This window comes from Osmia lignaria, chromosome 16 (genome assembly GCF_051020975.1).
Source record: "Osmia lignaria lignaria isolate PbOS001 chromosome 16, iyOsmLign1, whole genome shotgun sequence".
In the NCBI taxonomy this organism is placed as follows: domain Eukaryota; kingdom Metazoa; phylum Arthropoda; class Insecta; order Hymenoptera; family Megachilidae; genus Osmia; species Osmia lignaria.
The window spans coordinates 1,754,473-1,772,462 of NC_135047.1; the positions used below are offsets into that span (position 1 = coordinate 1,754,473).

Consider the following 17,990-nt stretch of genomic DNA (forward strand, 5'->3'; position numbering starts at 1 on the left):
AATTTTGTAACGTTCGCTCAAAACATTGCGTTCGTGCATTTTCGAAAGGAAATTCGCTATTAGAACGACTGGCCATCGCTTGGAACGTCTCGATCGACATTTCTTTTCGCAGTATTAAGTAAACTATCCCACCGATGAGAAAAAGAATCTTTTAAAAATTGTCCTTAATTCTTTGCACTGGTATAATTAGCGCAAATCAATAAGGATACTTCCGAGAAATCCGCTAATGAGTTTATTACAAGGGCAGAGGGTTAACATACCGAAAATTTATGTTTATCGAAATCAGATCGACTCGTTTCAAACGCTTTGATCGCTCGATCGATACCTAAAATACACCGCACGTAATACATTTAAAGATTAACGGATACAGTGTATAAAATAAATCGAGAAGATCATCGTATATCTGAGTTTATCTTTCCTGAAATATCTAAACCCTCCCAAAGATTCCATATTTTGCCAAATCCAGAAAGTGGCACTCGTAATACTTCTTCGTATATCATGTTCCCCCGATACAAAATTTTGATTTCGATTTCGTAAAGTAATAAAAACTTAATATTCTTTAATTTTACTCGAAAATTAAAACTAAACGGAGAGGATCGTTCAAACGTTCCGTTGCTCAATTTCCATAAGCGGACTATCAAACGCAGCGATCTCAGCTGCAGGTCCGAGGATTCTCGTTCGAACAAGCCTGCCGATCGCGCGGAATCCACGCTCTCCACGGCGCGGATAGAAGCGGTGGAAACGACGTGGGTGGACCGCGATAGGCGGAGTTGTAAGCTCGAGAAAACTCCATTTTGTTCGAGGAAGGCGGTCTCTCGATGTTTCACCTTCCCCTCTACCAGGTGTTACCCACCTTGCCACACGATCTCCTCCAGGTGGAGGGAACTCGAACGCGAACATTGCCGAACAGGAGTTCGCGATACGCGTGTGCTCGCTGCTGTCCGCTTCTCGTCTCTCTACTTGTCGTCGCGTACCGCTTTTCTCACCTGTTCCACTCAATCGTCGGCAGATTAATCGCAATCGTGTGAACAGTGCCGTATCACTCGAACAACCGTACCGATCGGTAAACCATGAAAAGTGACGTTTAAGTGAACTGTCAGCAATTGGAATGGAAGATTGCAATAATTGAGTGAACAAGGATGATAAATTAAAATGTGGCAGGTAACCACTGTTGATTTTCTAAGAAACTATGTATCAATCGTAGGAATCGAAGATGCTGCGATCGAGTGAAGAATCTTGAATAACTGACCTTTGCCAGTCCGTTAACCCTGAATTAAGATAGAAACTCGATCGAATTACTCTTATCAAAGACACTGCAACGATCCTAAGAGCAAGAAACGACTGATCAATGACACGGAATCAACGTTACGCCGGTAAATTCCTGGTGAAGTAACCTCGGCAAGTAAACAATAGAAAAACCGTCATCGAAGGATTATCCGCGGCTCGAACACAAGTTCATTGATATTTCCAAGTAACGCGACACAGGTCGATACGTAGACGAGTGTATCGATCGGTGTTAGTCGATCAGACGAGTATAAACCTCGCATTCGTTCAGTTTGCGATGATACGTGCCGCTGATAACGATAACGCGCGAGCATCGTCCGGTAGATCCGTGAAAGGACATCGACTAGCCAGTCGGACAAGCGAATCGATCGAACGAATCGCGTTGATCGATCGATACCAGTCGATCCGCGACTTAATTAAAAGTTACTTGAGAAAATTTCGCGGATAAACATCGGGTTTCCGGTGTGACGCGGCAACGAGACAACAACAGCCAGTTTCATTGAAAAGACCGGCAGATAAGGGAATATCGTGCCGAGATATCGGTCGCAGGTGGTGGTATAGATCGAGAAACTGTATCGATCGTGCGGCAAATGCTACTCGAACTTTGGTTCCCTCAGAGAAACTCGACGACGCGTTTTCGAACACGAAAACGAGCGATATTCCGTGTCGCGTTGGACTTGGCTTGAAAATTAAACCGTTGATGAAGAAACGGTACAAATTATTCGTGGACAATTGGTTGATTACGCGCTACGCGATGCGAAAGATGAAGAGGATGGTGCGATTCGAGTGGGTACTGTGAGAAAACGCGCGTTTTTCCTACTCTGGTTTCTTCGTCTACTTTCGTTTCGATCCGTTTCTGGCTCGATTAAACTATGGATCTTAGTACGACGCCGAGAAGAGCGACGGACGGAGTGGGTGATCTTCAAAAAACCAGGGTTGCCAAGAGTGTCTTCAGCATCAGGAGCCTGGTTGACGTCGAGGAGGCGGAACTTCCGGTGACCGGGGTCGAGGATACTGACAGAACTCAAAGTGAGTTTATCATTCATCAGTAATCATTCATCAATCTACTTTATTTCCGCGAAGAGTTTCAATTTGGAATTTTAAATTGTATACAGTTACCCGAATTTATTGAAAGTAATCATTGACAGTAAAAATTCCCAAAGTTTCTTATCGCGGTTCAATGATCCTGCTTGATACCATCGATGATACCTGTTCGCTATCATACACGCTTTCGAACTAATACTTTTATATCGACTCGTTTAAATATATATTTCTAAATGATTTCAGGCGTATCAAAACACGTGACACATGTATTAATCGCAGGGAACATTTAATTACATCGCGTAATTTATCAAAAATAAGATATGTACTGATAGCAGCCAACAATTGGATATAATTCATCAAATATAATTAATCGTATCGATCAACGTGATAACGATTAAGTACATTTGCAAAGAGACAAGTAATCATTATGTAGAATCGTGAATAGCGTAATTAATTAGCTAGATCTCTTAAAACGAGTTAACCTTTATCGGAATGGGATCAATATTTTTTTGCATTATCAATTAGAGGAGGATAGTAATGAACGTGTTAATAAGTGTATCATTGAATCGGTCCCACTATCATCAACGACAATAAAACGTTACCGAACGATTCTCTTTCGGGACGATCCGGATCAGAAAGATCATCAAAAATCGATCCGTGCGATCGCGATTTCCACGAACAGATCGAGCCCCTGTTCCGACATTCCACGATCGAGAAACGCCAGTTCGAGCAAACTTTTTTGCGATCGTGTGCCTTTTGTGCACGGCTGCTTCGGCAAGGAACAACCAGTCCTTGTAGAGCAATCGAGTCAATTAAGGCTCACTTATGCTCGGTAAATTGCGATAAGACGACGATTAAGTTGAAATTAGTTCCCTGGCCCCCCTCCGTGGATCCGGCAAAAAGTGTATCAATGTCGTTATTGCCGACACGTATCGAAGCTAAATTAATACCCGTTCCCGATCCTGCCAATTAAACGTAACGCGAAACGAGCAGCCTTTCTTTGCGCGATCCTCGCAACGGGTTCGCGGTCCTCGATCCTCTCCATACTAAATTCAAAAGCTATAATCATCCCTAACTTCGCTACAAGCTCTAGTATTCTGCATTTCGCGACGATCGCAGAAACCTGGAACGCGACCCGGCCGAGTTTCTATTGTATATTAGTTGGTCGATATGCAAAATAGGCGAGCAACCGTCGACGATAACTCGCGTTACTAAACTTTCCTCTCGGAAAATAAATAGCAAATTACCATTTAGCCGGCGGCGATAAACCGAAACGAGCTAGAACGATAACGGAATCTCATTCTGCGGGCATAGCGTATCACCTCGTTATCGGGTAATTAACAAAATAGCACGGTGATTAACAAATTACGTACGCGGGCTCGTCCCTTCTGCATATTGATACGCGTGATCACCTTCGGTTCTATCTGACCGATCGGTGCTAATCCACTACGTACTAATCTCACTCGGCTCGATTCTGTTCGATTCGACCGAACCGAACGGAACCGCATAAATAATCGGAAACCTCAAGGAAGACACGCAATTACCAAAGCGATGGTAAAATAATTTTACTAACAAAGTACTAGCTAATCGTTCGGGAATTACGAGCTCGTTATCTGTAACATACTGCCTTGCCTTATCTGCTCTTTGTTTTGTTTTCGTTCTTTACTTTTTACGTACTTAGTTGCGAGCATGTTCGAAAAATAAAATTACCAGTGTTTAAACTCCAAGTATATCTTATTATTAACAATAAGTGAACATTCCTCATAAGTACCTGTGTACACTGGTGAAATTAATTCTGGACACTTTGAATAAAAATATTCTTTATTTCATATTTCTGCTAAGCTAAATTGATACCGTAATATTTTTATTGTGATCTATAATGTTCATACTTAATATTTTCACATGATTTGGTTTGTAAATGTTTGAAAATTTTAATTTAAAAAAATCTAAACTGTGCTGTTATTTTCGTTTTCGCGCCTGGCAGCACGAAACGTCGCATGATGTGAAATAGCCAATCACAGGATGAAATTAATTTTTTCTACCTCCTTTGACGTGTTAAAATTGTAATTTTTATTGTATATTAAAAGTATGACTGTAAATAGTCTTTTTCCTGATTTTTTATATAAGCGTCGCTTTAAAATTAGAAAACAATGATTAGAACATAAAATATAAATGAATATATATTAAATAATTTGAATTAATTCCACTAATGTATTTACATCTTGAAGAATTCGTCATGTTTACTCCAGAGCAGTCGAATCGAAGGGTAAATTCTCTCCAATGAGACGCATCGCGGCACGAAAGGGAGTAAATAGTATGTCTATTGGCTTGAACGAAGAAGGGTCGTCAGATGGAGGGTGGTTTCTATCGTCTAATTCGACCACCCTCCAAAAAGAAATGGCGATGGATGCTCGTTCATAGATTACCCTGAAAGTCTTGACAAAGCAGCCGTTAATTTCCAACCACTTCCCTATTTGCCGAGGTTTAAAATGTCGCGGAGGATAGGGAGATGGAAAGCTTCCGGTGTCGGGTACGACAACTACGGTGGCGAGTGTTAACAACGGGCGAGTTGATTGCGAAAAGCAAGGAATGCCCTTCTCTGAATAACTCGCGCGCCGCCAAAGCCATAAATAACCGGTGGTGCAGTTTTACGCGTGCGTACACGATAGAGGAGCGTGGAACCCGGTGATTGGTCGGCTCGGTAGAACCCCTGCTAATTGTGTTTTATTAGCCGACGAGCATCCGCGATCCTCGCTAACTAACTAACCTCCTAAACGACATTGTTATTAAGAGTCCTTACACTGTACCTAACAGACCTACACAGACGTTCGCGTGCGTAGACACGGTGCTCCCTAACCTTTCTCCGTTGCGCCTCGTTAAGGGCTGTTACCACGCTACGCCTCGAGAATCTCCGCTTCCATCGACCACCGTGAACCAGTAAATATACCAAACTTTCGTAGAATTAACGAGGCCATGATACTCTTTGACGAAAATAATAATAATAATAATAATGAAACTGAGAACGATTAGAAATCGTACGATTGACGAAAGGGGAAGAAAAGTCGAAGGGGGCGGAGACGAATTCGTCGATTTCTTTTTCGTAGTGCCGCTGGCAGGAGGCCGAGCAGAAGAGGAGAAGGAGAATGAAGAGGAGGAGAAGGAGCGTAAAAGGGGCGAGGGCAAGTCTTATTACGGCGAAGCAGAGTCGGGCATGCTGGTGCAATCAAATAAATTAGCCGGAATTACGCGACTCGCGAACCGATGCTAGTGTAGGCGCTCGCCACTCGTCCTCGACCACCAATTAGCAGAGCTTTATCTCGCTCGCGAGCCTCGAGCATATTTCACCCAGGGCCAGTTTTACCCTATCGTTTTCCGAGAAATTCGTGCCTCCTCTCCGACTCTCCAGTTTGATCGTCGTGATTTTTCGACGCGTGGCCGGCCACCATTTTCAGCTAATTTTCAACAGTCGATTTCGTTTATGTTGATTAACGGGGAATGGGTAAAAACAGGTATATCCTTGTGACTTCTTTAAGAGTAAATTATACGATTTTTATCAAACGGCATTTTTGCAAAGTTATACGTATGCAAAAATTATTACCATCGTGTAATTTTCTTTCGACATGCGGCATACACGTTCTTGCATTACAGACTGTAAATTCCTATTTCTTTTTGCTCGTACCGTTTTACTATCGAGTAAGATGGATAAGCTCCTCCCTCCTCCGTGTATTCTTTTTCTGTTCGTTCTATTTTACAATCGAGTATTAGCCGAGTAATGCGCTTTAATGGGCCACGTTCGGAGAATGGATGAACATAGCGTTCAGGTTCGCGTTCACAGACCAACTCGTTCAATTAATCCCTTCGTGAGCGCAGCATCCGCCTGTGCTCGGAATTAATGGCGTCGTTTCATTTGAACGAAGAGAGTTTTTCCTTTGAGCGAGCCAATTCCGAGGCTGCGGAGACTTCGACGCCCGCTTAGGACGTAACGCGCCGCGCGAACCATAACTGGTCCGCGGTATTTGAAAAATTTTTTAATTTACCATGAATTAAATAATCTCGTATCTTCGATACCCAATATGGCATAATAACAGTCCGATCGATTTTATACTATTTAAAAAGAAGAATCGAAACGAACAGAAGGACGAGGTACGTAATGGAAAAGTCGGTAATTTACGAGGAAGGAGGGCAAGTTTAGGTCGAACGCTGGCTGAAATCGAGAGTGAAACAGGGGGGATGAAGGGACCGGTTGCGAGTGAAACGTAGCTAGCGAAACAAGGGCGTCGGAGTCGTAGTTGGCGGGAGGGTTAATTGGATGGAGTGTTTGAGCTTGCAATTAGCGATTAGCAATTACCCGCTATCGAAATGGATGCTCAAAGAGTGGCGGTCGGTTCGGGAGGGGTGAGAGGATTCGGAAGAGGGCTGTCTCGAACCGACGGAGCGATTAATGAGCCAATCGGCTAATAACGCGTCACGCAAGAATACGCGGTAACCGTTTTGCTTCGCGATGCGTTGCCGTTATTATCGACGAACCTAGGACGGTGCCATTTGCAACGTCCCCGATCCCACGAGGATTCTCTTAGCCGCTTGCTTCGTTACTGTACACAATTTTTTTTCGATTTATAAGGATCACCTGTTAACCCGACGGGGTTAATTGTTCCCCGAACACCGGCGTCATGTGTCGTGCGGTAAACGAGAGGGTACGATTTCACCCCTCGATCCGACCGATTATCCTCTTCTTCTTTTCTCCAATGAAAACGATTCTTCTCAATGTGTTTACGCATGTATGCGTATGGGAGAAGAGAAAAGAAAGACGAGGAAAGGTGGTACGGTGTATGCAACCCCTTTTCGATCAATTAGGGCTAATAAATGGCGTCCACGGCGGGGTCGGTTCACGATGGCGACGGTCGGCTGAGAGCGAAGGGAAAATATTATTCGAAAGGGCCCCGTCAGCTCTGTGGGTTTATGCTATTAAAAATGTAAATATCTGCCGGCGGCTCGTTATCGGATGTAAATATGGCGGCAGGTCGAAACCAGATGGGCCCAGGGTTAGATATCCAGCTCCTTTGTTTCGTTATTTATTGGAATGTGGGCCACGGCTATAGAAAACCCACACGCAGAGGCGAACGTGTACAGGAACCGTACTCGTTTCTCCTTCAACCCGGCCTTCTAAACGTTTCAATCTATCGCTTGCATTCGAGGGATAACGTGTCCCCGGGCTAACGCCAATTAAACAATAGGATCCTCTTGCGAATCGCTCCAATTTCTCTCGCGCTCTTTCGGCAAATTCGAAATGCAACGAGCGATCACGTTAAATTCGATCGAGACGAAGGAATCTCGTCAACCGAGACTCAGAAACGCCCGCGCTTTCCATCTCCTCGCTTTTTCAACCACCCCAGTTTTGATATACGACTCAATAAAACGAGACCCAAGGCGGTTCCCGAGAAAATATCAAACGTAGTGTTCACCTCGTTAGCTTGTTCTCCGGCTCGCAGAATGCATCGGCACAGAAGAAAAAGGAAGAAAATTAAAAAGAAGGCAAATCCTAATTTTCCTTTAAATGAAAAGTCTTCCTATTGCATTATCAGTTCTGTCACATTAATGTTAAAGTCTCGTGAAAGAATAGGTCAGGAATAGAAAACAACGTTACTTGTTATTGCTTCAATTAACAGAATATTTTTAGATATACGATAAATGATTCTCGAAGGCTCCGTAAAATTGCTCGAGATACTAGTTAGTTTATTTTTCTATGTATTTTGCATAACTTAGCGTCACGCGCGGAAATAATAAATTACGATATCTGCCTTAATGAAATACGACAAGGAATTAAACAGCTTACTCTTGATACCTAGCTGCGAGTCGACATTGCCCGCACCAAGTTGCTACAATGAAAGCATATAATACAAGTTACAGCAATATTCTTATCAGATCTCGTTGTGGGACGAGATTGCTTAGATTATCGGCAGGTGCGTGCCTTAATGACCGGTGAAATTACACCCGTAATTACAGACGGTCTAAAAATATCCGTAGAACGACGCGATCCTCTGTAAAGATACCACGAAAAGTGTCGTTTTCGAAATATGATATTACCTTTCACGATACTGCAACCGTCGATTATGCGTCGCGCGTTTCTAATTAAACATTACCTGTTTTTATCATGGCTATGAGAATTAATGTTTCTTGTAAGACCATCCGTGTTACAGCATTACATTGAAAAATTAATCCCTGATGTCCTTAACCAAGCCGCTTGTTTAACTTAGTAATTCGAAGAGCAAATTAAAGCATCGGATTAGAGGATCAATGCCGTCTTTTCAAGGGAGGCCTATTTTTACTGTCACAGTCATCGCGATAAAGAAGCCCGCGGAAAGCGTGTGCCGATCGATTTTCTGGCAAGATCTTTTTGCTGTACGCCGACACGCTTCGGCAACCCGAAGAGATTACGCTTCTTTCACCTGTTTTGCCACTGAAATATCGGATGCGCTCGTGGCTCCTTTGAATCGTTTCTTTCCTTCGATTCAATCTCCTCTCATCCGGTCGAACGGCAATGTTTGCATTTTTTTCGACAGCTTTTACAACGAAATTTTCTTTTCTCCTTTGTTAAAGTGAAAAAGTTCTAGGAGGATCTTGCTCGAAGCGTACTCAGTGCCTGGGCGACAACTTCTTCGACTCGTCAACCCATTAGACTCGCTTTACCGCGTAGATAAATTGAGCTAAAGAAATGGACTAATTTATGGTCTTAAGAAGGCAAAGTGGTCGTTACCGCGATCACGATAACGTACGAACAATGTTGCTGACACATGTTGTCCGAGTGCTTGGTTAATTCATCCGGTATCTGATTGCGCATGAAACGCTCAGACTCTTGACGCGATCATTTCGAACGAGCTTCGGTGATTTTAATCAAAAATTAACCCTTCAGCTACGTCTTCGGGAAGTAACAGTATACTTAACGGAGGGCGTGAATGTATAACCTTCGAGGTGGTTGAGACTACTTTGAAAATGAAGCCCTGGATCGCAAAGTGGTATAAAGGACTTTTCAATGGTTGTGTTTTCGAATAGTCCCTTCAAAATTGAGAACTCAGGTTCGGTATATAACTTAGATTAATTACAAGAAACCAATTAAAGTTAGTTCCAGAGCTGGATGTCTTACCGTTTTCGAGATATCGTAGGTTAGGTTAGATTAGATTCCGTGTATGCGCAGTATCGAATGGCGCATGCGCAGTATTGAATAGCGCATGCGTAGACCCAATATTGTACAAAAATTTCTTACCACGATATCTCAAAAACGATAAGACATCCAGCTCTGAAACCAACTTTAATCGGTTTCTTGTCGTCAATTTAGATTATATACCGAACCTGAGTTCTCAATTTTGGTGAGGCCATTCGGAAACTTATCCCCTCTCAATTTCTCCACACAATAAGAGAAGAAAACTTGCACGGTGTGCATTTGTTTTGAGACAGCCTGTATACGGCACACGTAGCTAAATGGTTAATCGCATAGAATAGAGAAACGTTGCAGGTGTTGTTGTCCGGTCGGAAGGCAGCGTAGCAAGACGTTGCCACTCGTTTTATACGATCTCCGGTTCTCTTGGTCGCTCTGCCAATCTGTGTTCTCGGCTAACAGTTCTTTGCCGTTGCTCGTCACCGTCGTGCTCGTCATTAGTTCCGCGCCACGAACGAAGCATTCATCGCGGCGTCCTTCCACGACCGGCCGTTTCCCCGTCAGCCAACGCGACAAACAATGGGCCAGAAAAGGGTTCGCCTTGGACGAACGATCGCTCAAGAATGAAATTATTTCGATGGGGAGGAAGGAGACGCGAGGCGCCGGTAACCAGGTGTTTTCCGGTGAACGACTTTTCCTTGACAACTTTCCGTGATTTAGAAATTATTCTCTCTGTTTCGAGATACTATTCGTGGCATGCACCCCTGTTAATACCAAGAATTCGTCCGGAAGGTCGGCGACGCACGGGTGACTTGGAAATCGTTCTCTCCGTCTCCAGATTCATCTGCAGAGTCTGGGATTTAGAATCCATTAAGAAACACGAGTTTAACACGATCGTCGATTCGGACGCGTAGGGGGCTAAGGGTCGGAGAGGATACTTGGAATGCCGATCGTTCGTCGGTGGCACAGGACAAGCATTCCTGGCGACAGTGGCCAGCGAGCAAAGTGTTTTCCATAAATTCGGTTAAGATAGCTGGCCCACCACGAAGCTGTCCCGCTATTCGAGCCCCGATAACACGGATCCCTCTGCTGACGAATCGCCAAGCAATTCAATCTACTTATCACCAGCTACGAGTCCTTTCTCCTATCAAAGGGATGCTTAAAATTCGATGGATCATCGAACAAAAGTATGTTTGTCAGCTCGCGATCACCGATATACCCGCGTTAAAACGTTGAAAAGTCACGTGGCCTGGCGAAGCCATTAGCTAGTACGGTCCTGATCGGTTAAGAGCAGCCACCCTTTCCTTTCTTTCCCTTTCCCTTTCCTGTTTTTTTTTTCTTTTTTCTTTTTTCTTCTACCAAGGTATTCCGCTATCTGCTGGACGGGTGCACGCACCAGCAATGAAGAGGCACTTACGATTAGACCTTTCGAAGGTCCACTTACGCGATGGTCCACTAAAAGTTGGCGCTGCTCGTAAATCGACCCGAACGCGAGCATTTCCTTGAAGAATTTTTCTGTCGACTGTCTAGACGACTCACCGACAGCCTACCAGATAAAACGAGCTTCGATTTCTCTTCGCGACTACGGAATCCTGTGTATCGGATTAAGCGAAACACGGTTCGCTTAAATTCGAGCCCGATTCTCTCGGTCAGCTCGGCGCGTTATTCGTCGAGATACTAAATTAATAGATAACCAATAGGGAACGATGAACATTTTTGAATACCTAACAAAGTTATACAGCGAAGTGAAATTCAGGATTAAGTAATCATCCTGATTGACTGTCGAAGAGTAGCCGACGATATCTCTGAGATGTTAATCAAATGCGAGAAGCGAACGCATTGTAAAACAAACGACGGGGTCGTTTACCTGCGCGAATCGCTCGCCAGGCCATTACGGCACTTTGGCCGCTGGACGAAAGGTTTGATTTATACTTATTTTAGCGGACAATCGCGGTTGACGAGAATCATGGATCACCCCGGTTCTTTGGCCCGTATATTAAGATTCCTAATGACGATATCGTGGAAGCCGGTTAATACGGTTGTGTCCCTGCCACGGTGCTTAATGGATTCTCAGAACTTAGCTTGCATGATTAATTTTGCATCGATGGACCGGGAAGAAATGGTGAAACAACATTTGCCGTTGTTTTCAACTCGACATTCTCCGCGTTGTTTCAGTTCGTTCACCTATGGTTTCGCTAAAGTATCCCGGAAGACGCGGAGCGCAAAATGGTAAAGACTTTTCAATTTGGAAAGATTCTTGTTACAGGAAAATGGTAGGTTCTGAAAAATCCTACGAATAAGCGTTACCTGTACCAGGATAGATACAAGGGTACACGCAAACAAGACAAACGCAAACTAATTATCAATAACTGGGAACAGCCAGAGAGATGCATCTCTCGTTGATTAGTCTATGTTATTACCCGAATACTCGAGTAACTCCGTATCCTCCATTAAAACGCTTAATTATCGTCCGGGCTTCGGAACGTTTCATTAGTTCCTCGCGCGTATTTCATGCATTTAACGAAAGAAAGGCTAGACAATTTTTACAGCTCGTTTTATGCGTTTCGAGACCAATCATGCTGTTAACGAGTGTTTGGGTGGTCATTGAAAAATGATCGATCGAAAATTCACGTGGATATATGATAAATTTGAATTATTACAAAGTATTAAAGGGAAAGGATAATATTTGCTCGATAATTGCTCGAGGATCGTTCGAATTTCATTCGACTTCAGCGTCGATAAATCGGTTCGGCCACACGGTTCGGTAAAAATGAGAACTTTATTCGGTAGCAACGCGAAACGCCTGCTTTTTTCTCGGCCCCGGATACGTGACACGCTGTTCACAATTTCGGGTTTAACGAACGATACGACCGAGAAGCAACGAGAAACCGATCGAACCGATCAATTACGAGCAATTACACGACCGATCGGTCGGGGATCGAATAAATATTTCAGAATTCCATTCTTACGCGTTACGAGCTCGCATACCGTTCGATCCCGGACCGCAGACGCCGCGTCGCGGACCGAACTCGCTACTTTTTCTTTCCGATCGGCACGATAATTATCGCGATTGCCACCGCTCCATACTTGCCACGCGAATTTTCTCGTATTCGGGTCAGATTCTCTCTTTCTGACTGCGCAATGAAAAACAGGCCACGATTGGAAACGAGTAGAAAAGGAGATGAAAAGGAAATGGAAAAACACGAACGTTTTAGACCAAGTAAAAAGTTGAAACAATGAGTGGAACGAGTAAGCATTCCTCTTGGAAAATTCATTTGATATACGTAACGACTGGCAATAAAGATTCTACGATGTAAGCAGCTTATTCATTTGCTTATTCTAACGGTCTAATAATCACGGAATAGAGCAGTATTTTCGTTATGATTAAAGAGACGACGACGCGTTATACGAGTTTAACCGTGAACAGTGGCATGGTATCGTAAAAGCGAGCTGCAGCCACGGTTACACGTGTTTCCCCGAAGCTACAGATAAAGTAAAAGGCCATAAAGTACCCGGCGTTTCGATTAACGAAAGGCGTAGATAAAATGTGGTAACTCAGTGAATGGGTGGAGCACGATGCGTACGAGTCATGCGTGTGTGGGTATACATGGTGCTTCACGATACGAGATCTCTTTGTTATTCGAAACGAGACAATTAACCCCTTGACATTCGAATAAAACGGAATTTGATGCATCCGAAAAATACTATTTAATTTGGCTCAATTGAACAGTTATGTGCGAGCTTAGAAACAGAAGATTTGATTTTAAAATTTGCATTGCTATATAACATTTAATCAGGTTGATATATAATAGTTGAATGCTATGGGGGTCACCGGTGACCGGCATCGTAAATTACACGCACTCCAATAATTAAAAGAAAACGATAGAAAAATATTATTTTCAATAGTATTGTTATTATACTAATAATGTAAGCTACCAAATTAAAAGCTTGACATCTGAAATTTGAAAATTAATTATCCCTATTCTTAATAATTAGAGCTTTAATACGTCTCGTAAGAAGTGCCCATTTTCACTGCGGCAGTTAACGTGTTTATGGACAATAATTAAGTAACATTAGAAAATAATAAATTAGTAGTTCTGTAAAGTATGAAACATTTGCAAGACGTCAAAGTCTACAGTGGCACATGAAATAAATGACGTCTCCCAAACGACATTGTATATCAAGGGGTTAAAAAATAATGTAAAAGTGAAATTTGTGCACCGTTAGATTCTTTATCGAAAGCAGAAAATTGTTTGCTATTTTAAAAAATATTTTTTTGTATCAAATCAACAGTTTAAGTGTTGTTTCATGAGACACTTATCTTGAAACATCTTGTAAATGCACGTACGAGGGAGTGTAAATAGAAACGTACCCAGGAAAATCAAAGTGTCGCCTAATTACCGCAGCCCGGCTGATAATTACGAAACGCGCGATCCAAGGGAGGAACGACGAGCAATTAGGAAAAATATTACAAGTTTTACGAGTGCATATATAATTCACATATTGTACGACGGAATGAGCGGTGATTTTCTTTCTGTCCCTTTTTCAAGCGGTCGTATTTGTTCTCTTTTCCAGCGGGACTCGACCATATTTCCCGAATCATCGCGTAAATACTAATGTATTTATGATCCAGACTCGTTAATCGCTTCTTTTTCAGTTAAGTTTATTACACGGGATCGCTTCAGCGGCCAATATAAGTCGAACGCTTTCGTATCTATTTTCTCCGGGAGAACGAGTTAATTAAACTGCTCGGGACACGAGGCAACGAGCTTCGTAGAGGCATAAAAGGAGCGACAGCGGTGCCTAAAATCGATGAAAAATGGATCGATCGTATACTGTGACCGGTTGAAAACTCGTCCACTCGATTAACTCTGTTTCTATGGAATGAAAAAGAAGGGCGCACGCCTTGACACGATAAACCGTGTCAAATTTGTCGGAATTTATTAAGCGCGCGTGTTTATCAATTCCGCTGAATTGAGCCGCGTTGTTTAAAAAGTCTGGAAATTGAAATTTCCAATGTGCATAGAGTTGTTAATGCATCGTTAAAATCGAATAAACATGTCCCGCGGTGACGTTCTCGAACTTAACGGTTTGATTTGTAACCGTATGAATATTGAGTGGATCACTATTCAAAAGTCTTATGAAATTTGCTAAAATCCACGTATTAAGAGAGTAGGCCACCTTGAACGGCCGAAATTCATACGTAAGTTTGTGATTTTTTTTTCTAAAAAATGGTAAACGCAATGGAAATTCTGTTTGATTTGTTTTATACGTGTTCAAGAGTAAAAAGCAATTTCTTTTTTTATATTTTTATTACATGTTGGACTTAGGCGTTGCGGGGATCTCGAATATTATTTGACCTAGAACAATAAACTATAGACTGTCATTATCTGCATACTAAAAACTGCAGAAGTACATATAGAAATTTCAAAATACGCATTTTTGTAAAAATGGCGAGCATTTGAAAGAAAGTTTAATTTTCAACCGAGAAATTTTGAAGGAAAATGGCTATAAGAAAAAAACTATTCAACTTATTGGAAAATCCGTATGTACTTCTATAGATTAATACATAAAGAAGATTTTCTCAAAATTTTCAGTAAATTGGACCGATAGTTATTGAGATCCGCGCAACGCCGATTACAGATCGGATAAAAAAGGTGTAAAACAAACTATTTCAAACAGAATTTCCATTGCGTTTACCATTTTTTAGGAAAAAAATCACAAACTTACATATGAATTGCGGTCATTCAAGGTGGCCTATTTCCTTAAGGCGGGTTTATAATAACCTCCTAGTGGCTATTATCAAGGCGCGATCAGCGACTTTGCTCGTTACGTTAATCCAATCTATCGCATTCGATACCTTCCTTGCGAACATCTTAGCTAATTGCGTGGAACGGTTCGATCTTAGCTCGACGACATTCAGATTTCTTAATACAAAGGAAGAAACACTGAAAGTTAATTTACCGGTACCTTTTTTCTAATTGCACCGCCATTTATGAATTACCGAAGTAAATGCGCCGATACGAGGAAATATCGTGCACGATAATTATCAGTTCCTGTAATATCGTTAGTCAAGTTGACTTTGGACAGAAAGCGAAGCTTTTCACGGAAGTCAATTCGCTAAACGCTATCGGCGAAGGTAAATCAAAGCAGCTTCCGTATCTGGGCTAATCGGGTCGCGTGCTTTATTTCATTTCATTTAACGCGAATATAATGCCGCTTGGTACGATCCCATTGTGTGTTTTTCTAATGCGACCGTGTCACGAAAGTCTCGCGTAAAAATGTCGATGGTTGCGCACGATACCGGGACCCGGTAATGACTGGCAGCGAGCGAATAAATTTAATCGTCCCGGTTACAGCAATTACGAATTGTTTTATACAAAAGCCCGTGTCGTCGAAGATTTCGCGTGATCATCTTAACATCTTCATCGTGGTCGATCGTCGGCTCGTCTAAGATCAGAGATAAACCGTCGGCGAGTGGTAAAATCTAAAAGGTTGGATTCTCGTTCGTTTTTCGCGTTTCATCCGAATCGAATTCTCGCGTGATAAATCGATTTCAATCGTTCGAAAAAGCGTTCTCGATCCTTTCGAGTTAGCCTCGAATGGAGTAAAAGTAGAATCACGGAAGAATCGTGGCGACCACGCGAAGATAACGTGTCTCGGAAAGGCGGTATAATTCAATTCGTGGCTGGTCGGTTGGTTCGGGGTATAAACCGGGTGCAGAGGGCGGTCGAACAAGTGGAGGCAAATGAGATCCCGTTAAATTTGAGTTTAGTAAGTTAGCGTAAAGTTGGCGGAACTCCGTGGCCCGTCACGCGGTGCACCAAGCACCGAACACCGAGCAACGAGCACCGAGCAGTCGGCGATAGCGTACACGCGGTGTAATTGCAATTAGCATATATCACATTGGCGTGGCTCGAGCAGAGAGGGCGAACGCACGCGAGCAACCATTGGCGTAACCATCGATCGTTTCACGGGACTAATGTTACTCACGCGAAAACCGAACCTCTCGACGAATGACTACGCGTTTTCACGTGAGTCACTATGTTTCCACAAATGCGGCCTTTCCTCGTGAAGTGAAAGCCACTCGACTGAGTCACCGTGTTCACTCTCTTGACTAGCTAGATATTCAATCTGGATCGCAACTAAAAACCTATCGGTCGAAACCGAGTGGTACTTCTCCCACTCGCCGACAGAGGGATCCGCAGTACCAACTTTCTCGCTAGCGCTCGTGCACTTAACTATCCAAACGCGGATAATTCAGCGAGTTTATGCGATATTGCTTGCGCGATGAAGCACAAGCACGGATATAAGCGGGTTTGGAAGATGCAATAGCATCGAACGTTGAAAAAGTCGCGGTTAAGATCTGCGCGCGCTGTAAAATCGCGTGGACGTGTGGCTAATTTATAGCGGGGTGACTTGATTAGCGCAACGTTGCGGTACAAAGAGGAGATTTCACGTGTACGGTGTAAAATCATGCCGGTTGACGTTTACGGGCGTACGTGTTTAACGTTGTTGCTCGCGAAAAAAAATATGAACGAACGAGGGAAAAAAGGGAAGGAGTAAAAGACGGATAAGGCATCGCCATTTCGCGTGACAGTGCAACGAAGATCAGCTTATCGTGGCAACACTGTATGCTAACCCGCGCGGCCATCTTCGATGGCAATTACAATTAACAGCAAAACAGGGATGTCGTAAAATGCAATTAAATATTATTACCTTTCCTCTAATGGTCGCCAGCGCCGTGAACGCGAGCCATATGTTTTCTCGAACGTATCGACGAATATACTGTCTGTCATTAACAATCCGTTAACCTGCGCATCAACGCGAATCGGATGCCTCGTTTCGATCAACGATTTTCTAAAGAAGCCGTCGTTAAATAGTTTGTTACACGATTTCATTCTGCTTCGCCTTTATTCGCAAATATTCCTGTTCACAATTTTCTTCGATTTCAAACGAACGGCGAGGGTGCAAAGAAGATGAAAGGAAAGTGGATGTTGCGAGCTGTCGTCGGTCGGTTAATTGGAGAAATTTGTTAACTTTTCAAGAAAATTGAACTTCTGCACGAATTTTAAGACTCGTAATAATCTTCTCGATACGTTGGCCCGCGAGATCGAAACATTCCTGCAGCGAAGAATAAAGAAGAGAGAAAAATAAATAGGCCTGGGCGTCACGCTTTCTTCTCAACACATTCTATATACCGAAGTGTTTTGTCGGCGTGTCGAATCAACGTCACTGGTCGCGTTAATGTCTTCACTTTTGTTCCTCCTCGTCCATGAAAGACCCCGGTCTTCTTTCAACAATGATCGGCTTCGTCTACACGAGATCAAGGGACACCTATCTCTGAGGAAACAGCCATCAAGCTCTGGTAACTCGCACCAAAAATTCACGCTATTATCCAACCCGGTCTTTTCTTTACCTTTTTCAAACCCATCGGCACCTTTTTAGGGAAGATCGATTAAACATCGAACAAGATTTATCGCTTCGTCGCCTCGATGGGGGATCAGGA

General features: G+C 43.0%; 1 protein-coding gene across 1 annotated transcript in view; it reads left to right on the plus strand.

Annotated features, from left to right (window-relative positions):
- The first annotated feature begins 655 nt into the window (after nucleotides 1–655).
- Nucleotides 656–17,990, plus strand: part of LOC117600970 (homeobox protein aristaless) — a 62,334-nt gene continuing 44,999 nt past the window's right edge. The window contains exon 1 of the mRNA XM_034317107.2: nucleotides 656–2,313. Within this exon, the coding sequence (XP_034172998.1) occupies nucleotides 2,157–2,313 (157 nt within the window). The 5' untranslated portion in view covers nucleotides 656–2,156. The remainder of the gene's footprint in view (nucleotides 2,314–17,990) is intronic.